The 8,600-nt window shown below is 41.5% G+C and overlaps 1 protein-coding gene across 1 annotated transcript; it reads right to left on the reverse strand.

Annotated features, from left to right (window-relative positions):
- Window positions 1–222: 222 nt before the first annotated feature.
- On the reverse strand, window positions 223–7,332 carry LOC130868594 (rhox homeobox family member 1-like). Its single transcript, XM_057760754.1, has 3 exons — window positions 6,953–7,332; window positions 1,559–1,604; window positions 223–447 (listed from the first exon to the last, which is right to left on the reverse strand). Exons 1-3 carry the CDS (start codon window positions 7,330–7,332, stop codon window positions 223–225), a joined length of 651 nt encoding a protein of 216 aa, XP_057616737.1.
- Between the last annotated feature and the right edge of the window lie 1,268 nt (window positions 7,333–8,600).

Raw genomic sequence — 8,600 nt, forward strand, 5'->3', positions numbered from 1 at the left:
CATTTTATGTAGGTTTTTTGTTCCCCTCCAAATTATCCCCTCCTCTCAAATCTGTAGCCTTGTATGTGCGCCTGTTCTCTGCTACCACGCATGAGGAGACTTCAGGATTTCTTTACGACTGAACCTGCCTGTTGTGGAACATTCCTTTACACTGTGGACATGTGTCATCCTTTTCTGTGGAGGGCACACACTAGTTGTAAATGGATAAACTCCGCTTTATTGCTAATATAAGGGGAGAGAGATAGCAATGTCCTGGCCACTGTGGACGACAAACTTCCTGCGACACCAGAAGAGCCCTTCCCCCACTTGCTCCTGGAGAATGAAGATGTTCTTGGTCTCCACCAGAGTCTTCATGTCAAGGTTGTCCTTGATTGCAGGGGAATGCTTGTTTCTCAGTATTGCCCTCTGGTTCTTCCTAAGTTTAGCTCTCTTGTTGTTAAACCAGTCCTGAAACCCGAGGGAGAGAAGGGTTCGATTAACATATTTAGCAGTTGCTGCTCTCATGGTTTATCATTTGACCCTATGAATCTCTTTTGAGCCCACAACGCAGTTTTTAAGTGCTCACATGCTTTGTATGGCTGAAGCTACTAGCCATTCATGGTCAGTGACCTGCCTATAGTTTCATAGTTCCTGGTTTGTATGCTACTATCAGAAAAGCAAAGAGCCGGGCGGTGGTGGCGCACGCCTTTAATCCCAGCACTTGGGAGGCAGAGGCAGGCGGATCTCTGTGAGTTCGAGGCCAGCCTGGTCTACAAGAGCTAGTTCCAGGACAGGCTCCAAAACCACAGAGAAACCCTGTCTCGAAAAACCAAAAAAAAAAAAAAAAAAAAAAAGGAAAAGCAAAGAAAACAATACCAAACCCTATATTCTGCACACCCAATTAGAGTCATGTACTAAGCTCTATGCGCATAGGCTTACAGTTATTTTTTCCAAAATTGTCCTTAGAAATAGTCTCCTGTATTCCAGGTGGTCATGAACTCCCTTTGTATTCAAGAACTGACTCCTCTCAATTATCCCATTTCCCCTTTAGTTTGCCATTCATTCATTCTTTTACCAGGGGCACATGTTATCTTTTACAACCAAGATATTCCCTGCAGCCACATGCTCATTTCCAAGTCACCCCGAGTTTCAAAATGATACTCAACAGAAGAAGACCCCTGTGAAGCATTCTTGTGTGTTACACGGAATCAAATGTTAATTATGCCACACACACACATGCAAAATATATATGCAACATACATACTATACACACACATGTATATATACACATTTATACATACATGAGAGAGACAGACAGACAGAGGTGTTGCTGCTATATATTTGGTTTTGCTTTTATTTCAGGATCACAAATGACTGCCCCTCACGGAGTAAACATTAGCTAAAGTTTTCCTTTTCCATTTTTCGTTTGCCAAGGTCTCGTATTCCAGATCTTTTTTCCCAGCATAAGACACACAAGGAAAAAATACAGTAGTTTCATGTGCCTAGGGCAAAGTTATCCATGTCCAGAGGCAACTCTGAGATCAGCACTCTGGTAAACTAAATGTGCAAGCTGACTGACCTTCACCTTCTGTTCATCCACATTCATGAGCTCTGCCAGTTCTCTTCTGTGAAGAGAAGACAAATAGTTAATATTCCATCCTAGGCATGGAAGTAACTATAATTAGTGCATTCCATGTATAGTTTAAAATTTAATATCTTGCTCTCCATACTTATTTGTTTTATTTTATTTTTAAAACAATATTATTTTATATACAAATCCCAGTTCCGGCTTAGTTCTGTTGCAGCCTGCCTTCAGGAGGCCCTCCGCCTAGCCCAACCCAATCCCTTAGGGACTCAGCCTCCTGGTGCAGATGCAGAATAACTCTAGTTCTTCCCCACTGCCCCTCTCATCACAGCTCCATTCCTTTGTGACTCCCCATTGAAGTGCAAAACAATTCTGCTAAGGACCCGTAGCCACCATACTTTCTGGGACACAGCTACCCACAGCAGCTACACTTGACTAGACCAAAGGACCCACCCAACAAATACGACACCATATGTCTACACCAAGAAACACCTCAAACATCATAGCTTCAGATGCCTAGATCCCAGAGCCGAACACAAACATGAGTCAATACAACATGCTTCCTCAAGAAGTTAGCAACTCTATTGTGATAGGCTATAAGAAAAGCAATTTAGCTGAAGCATAAGACAAGGACTTCAAGACACCAATTATTAATATGTTCAAATACCTTAAAGAAGATCCGAATAAATGTCTGAAAGACCACAAAAACTTGCCAAAAAACAAAAAAAAAACACAAGTAAAAACAATTCCAGACATGAAAGTAGAATTTAACAAAGAAATAGAATCACCAAAGAAACCCCAGGATGAAATAAAAAGAGAAGTGAAAAACTCAGGATGTCAAACAAAAACTTTATATGAAAAGTCTCAACAACAGATTAAAAGACATGGAAGATAAGTTTCACATCTCGAAGACAAGGTAGAAAAATGAATATCTCAGTCAAAGAAAGTGTTAAATATTAAAAATAAATATCCAGGCATACCTAACCCAGGAAATCTGAGGCAATATTTAAACACCATACCTATGAATAATAGGTGTAGAGAAGGAGAAAAACACAGGCCAAAGGCACAAAAAGTATTTTCAATGAAATCATGAAAGAAAATTCACCCACTCTAAAGAAAGAGATGCTTATTAAGGTACAAGAAGCATACAGAACACCAAATAGACTGGAGCAGAAAAGAAAATACCTTTGCCACATAATTAAAACACTAAAGATAAAGAACAAAGAAAGAATATTAAAAGCTTCAAGGGAAAAGGACCAAGTCACATGTAAAGATGGGCCCATTGGAGAGTCTGAATGCCAGAAGAGATTGGTTAGATGTTGTAGAAGCCCTAAGAGACCACAGGTGTCAGATCAGACTACTAGATCCAGCAAAACTACTAAGCACAGTTAACAGAGAAAGAAAAATAATTTCAAGACAAAAACAAATTTGAGCAATTTCTGTCCACCCATACAGCTCGACAGAAGGCACTAGAAGGAAATTTCAGGCTGAAGAGAGAAAGTTAACTGAATCCAAGAGGACACAGGGAATAAATAATCTCACAATAGTTAATCAAAAGATGGAAAAATGCTACACCACAACAAAATAACAGAAATCAATAAACACCGATCATTAAAGACTATCTAATTTAATGGTCTATACTCTTTCCCCCACACACCAGAAAACACAGACTGACAGATTTGGTAAGAAAATGGGATCCATCTTTGTGCTGCATTCAAGAAACAGCTCACCACCAAGGACAGCAAGGACAGATGTTACCTTAGAGTAAAAGGATGGGGAATGGCATTTTAAGCAAACAGAACCAAGATGCAAGCAGGTGTAGCTACTTTAATATCTGAGAGACTTCAAAACAAAACTAATCAGACAAGATAAGAAAGAACACTATATATCCATTAAAGGAAAAGTCCACCAAGAGACAAAAAATACTATTATAGACATACACCCAGATACACTGAACCTAATAGAATAGAACAGAGAGGTCAAGTTATGTTTCCAAAATCACACAGCAAGCTGAGAAGGAAATACAGCAGGCCTGTAAGAAACCCTGTCTCAAAGAAAGTAATAAATAACCTTGAACTCATTGACACAGGAAAAGGCCTTTTGAACAGATCACCAGTAGCACAGGCACTAAGACTAAAAGTTAATAAATGGGACCTCATGCAACTGAAAAGCTTCTGTATGCTTCTGGACAGCAAAGGACACCATCATCAGCACAACACTCCAGGGCAGTCCCATGTCCAGAGTAGTTGGCCAACACAAAAGATACTTTATGTTTTGTTTTGTTTTGTGTGTGTGTGTGTGAACCTTTTGTTTTGTTCTGTTACTTCTTGTCTTATTTTCTTTTTTAAATTTGCTTTGATTTGGGTTTTGGTTTTGTTGTTTTTTCTGTTTTGTTTTTTCCTTTGTTTTCGAGAAAGAGAAAGCTCATGAAGTTGAATGGGTAAGGAGGATATGGGAGGAGTTGGGGGAGAGAAAGAATATGATTAAAATATATATCATGAAAAATATTTTAATAAAAATGTAAATAATTGCTATCTCCCCTCACACCTCTACAAGCAGACTTTTCAGCAACCTTTAGAAGGAGCTTTATGTAGAAGTGGTTTGAAGGGAAGTGTGGGAGCAGTGGATCTAGGGGAGAGGGGGAGTCTGGGGAGGCTGAGAGTAGTGGAGGGAAGGGAAACTGTGGTAGGGATGTAATGTATGAGAGAGAGAAAGAGTGGCAGTGGCGCACACCTTTAATCCCAGCACTCGGGAGGCAGAGGCAGGTGGATCTCTGTGAGTTCGAGGCCAGCCTGGTCTACAAGAGCTAGTTCCAGGACAGACGAGGCTATTACACAGAGAAACCCTGACTTGAAAATATATATAAAAAAAAGAAAAAAGAAAATTTGTATGTGCCTAGATCTGCCACATACAAATTACACATATTTTGTGACTCCAGCAATTGAACCTACAATCCCAGGTATGCTAGGCAAGGGGTCTACCACTGAGCTGTATAGTTTTATATTTATATTTGTATTTATGTGTTTTTCAGTCTTATTTTGAAACAGAGACTCACTAAGCTGCTTCTGCTGACCTTGAGTATCCTCCTGAGCCTTGCTAAACCTGGAAATGTCTGTCCCTCTTTCTGGATCTCCCTCCCGTGTGGCTGAGGTTATAGATCTGTGCCACTAGGTACAGATAACCATGCAAAGTGACTGCCGAATGGTATGTTTGTGAGGGCACACAAGTCTTCATTCTTCTGGATATTTGATCTCTGAAAAATTTTGCACACAAAAAGCAGGCTCCACACAGGCAATACAAATGAAATGATAAATGTGGATGTTTAGCAAATTTTAATGTTTCTGTGTATTGAAAGAAGTGATTCTGAGAAGAAAACATTACATACAATCAGACAGCAAATTTGAACGTCAATAACTCACCACAAAACACACCCTGACTTAGATAGGAGAAGACCTTGCTAAAGACGTATTTGACCACGAACATAGGTCACAGTATCCGTAAACACAGGGAAAATTCAGGCAGCGTAGTGAAAAGCAGTTCAAACCACACCCAGAAGGTCCTCACACTCAGAAGGTGGCTACTAACAACACCCACAAAATAAAGCGTGGTGAGTCCCTGAGGACATTGGAAACATCATGCTCCCTCTGGGGAAATGTCAAACAGTACAGCACAAAGGAAGGGTGAGGTGGTTCCTCAGATAGTGAGCAGGGACGATCACATGATACAAGTCTGCTTCTGGGTGTGCACCCCAAGTGACTGAGATGGAGTTCTGAAAGCATTTGTCTGCTCCCCTAGATCACACCACAAGCCACATGGGCCACAGGGAAAATCCGCCCAGATAGCTTTTCACATAGCTGTGCATAGGGATGTTTGGGTATGCCTGATCCCCGAGAAAGCAGAAATTTTGTCTGATGCTAAAACACTGACAAGGCTCAAAGACATGCCAATTGAGGCAGGTTAGTTCAGGAAGGACAAATTCTGCCTGATTTTCCTTATGTGAGGCCCTTAGAGGAATCATATAGAGAGGACAAATGAACAGGAGAGTGGTAGCTGGGGATTAGGGGCATGAAAGGGGCACTTATTTAATGGGTTCAGGTTTTGCTGTGGCATCATAGAGAGACTCTCAGGGACCTATCCCCAAATCACTTGAGAAGACTTCAGTCTGCTGAGTTCTGACCTTCAGATTTGATTTAAGCGATGCCCTTTATGTTTCTATGTTTAAGTTTGGACACTTTTTAAACAGAAAGGATCCAAAGGAGTGGTCAGTGAGCATTTTGGAGACCTGGTTTGCACCAAGGATGCATGGAAAGTTCAACCTTGGTCACCCAAGTGGCATCCTCTTGAGGGACCAAGAGCTAGACCTGACCTGCAGACATACAGAGAAAGAGGCCTCAAACTAATAAGAGAGCAAACTTTCTGCTTCTCTCTCACCCTCTTTACCTGAGCCAAAGGCCTAGTGGGCATTTTCTCCTGCCGTTGGCTAATTTTCCAGCCTGCTCACCTGTGTTCAAGGTCTGTCCTAAACATGTTTCAGTTTATGAGAGGACTAGTCAGCTGAAAACTTCCAGTTCTCCAAATGAAAACCATTTCGTTTTCAGATTCCCCTTTCTACTTTGTGGGGAGTGTCTCTCTCTCTCTCTCTCTCTCTCTCTCTCTCTCTCTCTCTCTCTCTCTCTCTCTCTCTCATGCCTCACTGTGTGTGTTTCCTACTTCACCTTTAGTAATTTCAGTAAGTATCATTGCCGCCCGCTGTGCCTGGGATCTTTCTGCCTTTGAATTCTTTAATGGATGGAGAAAACAGACTTTACTCAGGACTTCTAGAAAACGACTCCCCTAAACATCATCAAAGAGTCAGGTGAAGACTGGATTCAGGGCCAAGAATGGATAGGAAGTCAAGCCTGATGACCCAAACCAGTAATGTCAGCTACTGAAGAACCTGTGGCAGAAGGATCGATCACAACTTCAAGGACTGATTGGGCTGCCAAGTTGGTTCAAGTCCAGCCTGTACAACTCAGACTCCGATTCAACAAAACTAAAAAGAGGCTGTGGTCCCCTACAGGCAACACAGTTCTTGCAGGGAGCCTGAGACTCCTTTACAAAAAAAGCCACCTCTGCCTGCTGCATGGGTCACCCTCAGGTTTCGCGGCTTTCTTCCTCAGAGTGAGGCCAATGCCCTTAGCTCGCCAGGGGGCGCACTCCTGTGGCTCCCACCGAGGCCCCGTGCGCTAAAGTTCGCTGAGGAGCCTGTACCTCAGTGGCAAAAAGCTATGCTTGGTATGAGTCTGTATTCTGAATCTCAAAAATATTAAAAACTTTGAACAAGAGTAAGGAGAGGCCAGGGGAGAGGAGAAGGAGCCCAAAGTCCTAAAGGACAGACCCGATACATACCGTCTGATGGCGTCTGGGTACTGAGTTTCTTGAAAGACTGCTCGCAGTTCCCACAGCTGTCCAGGCGTGAATATGTATGGTTTCTGGCGAATCTTGACTGATGGCTGTTCACTGGCTTCGACCATGTTCATGGCCATCTCCAGCTCTTCTTGTTCAATGTCTTGGCTGTTACTCATATCCCAGCCCTGGTAACTGTGGTCGTCTACAGAGCTCTTCTGGCCCTCGCAGAACAGATTATTCAGGGCCTCTATGACTCCCTGGTCAAAGCTGCCACTGTTGATCGTGTAGGCCACTGTTTTCTCAGGTTCAGTCATTACTTCTTCCTCATAGAAGTTCACCCCGTAAAAGTCGTAGTCGAAGTAGAAGTACTTGCGGGCCATGATCTGAGCGCATCAGAAAGCGCCCCCTTGTGGGTTCTGAAAAGGCTGTGCGCCTTGAAGCCCCCTGAGGAACTGTCTGGGATCTCCAGGCTAAAATTGTTACTCCAGACTGCTATCGCTGCTATTGGCTTTCAACTCACAACCCTGGGTGAGGCTCTAGTTCAGGCATACAAGGGGTGGAGTGTGGGCACGAACTTGGGCATGGAATAATGACAGTTGCAATAAGCAGTGTTGGGAAAAAATAAGAAAATAAAAATAAATAAAAAAGACTGCTTGAAGGAGAACTCGCTGGAGAAACAGACCAGCAGTTGGTCCTGAGCTGAGGAGTTTCTTTTAGATCTAAGAGCAGATCTTGACGATGTTGAGAATGCATTTTAAGGTGATTTAGAGGTGGAGGAAGGATATGAATAAAAATAAGATAATTAAATAAACTATCATATTAGGACATAATTTTCACATTTTGATATGGCTCTAAATAAACCTTAATCTTTTTGTGCTACCTATTATTTGAAGCATCATTTTCATTGTTGGAAACTATGAAATCAAAATAATGATCAACTCTGAAAAATATTGGCTGATTTATTACATCCTAGAAAATCAGATTAGGCTATGATTTAATTATCTGTAAAAAGAACAAAAAAGCACGTATGTGTAACTCTGAAGATTTATTTTTAATTTTAACAAATAGTATAATCATATATATGTATGTACATGTTGTAGGGTAGCCACCAGAGACAATTGCTTGGACAGGAGTTTAAGTGTTTGCTACCCCAAACCCCAAACCTTCATCAGGGTGACATTTTAAACACAAAAACCATGTCTTGGGTTGACACACTTCAGTTAATAAGAAGAGTTAGCCAGAAGCAGAACTACAGGAGTCAAAAGGCAAGGTTAGTACATTTAGAGACTTTGCCAAAACTGTGGACTTTGACGGTTTAGGTCTTTGTTTTCATAGTGTCAGGTGTTGCCGTCTGCATGCTGAGTTTTGTAACCTGAATGATACATCCACCATGGAGTCTAGGGTCCTACTAAGGTCTTGGGCCCCCTTATAGTTTTATACACAATCATTGCAAAATAAAAATTTTCATGATTTATTATTAGTAAGTATTCAATTTGTATACAAGTGTTTCATGCCTGTCTACCTTTGATGACATAAAATTTTAGGTTCAAGATGGGTCACAGTTTAAAATGTTTAGTGTTCTATGCAGCCTTTCAGAAGTGAAAGTTCTGGGACTCTTTTTTATGGATTAGACTTATCACCTTCAGCA

Source organism: Chionomys nivalis, chromosome X (assembly GCF_950005125.1).
Source record: "Chionomys nivalis chromosome X, mChiNiv1.1, whole genome shotgun sequence".
Taxonomy (NCBI): domain Eukaryota; kingdom Metazoa; phylum Chordata; class Mammalia; order Rodentia; family Cricetidae; genus Chionomys; species Chionomys nivalis.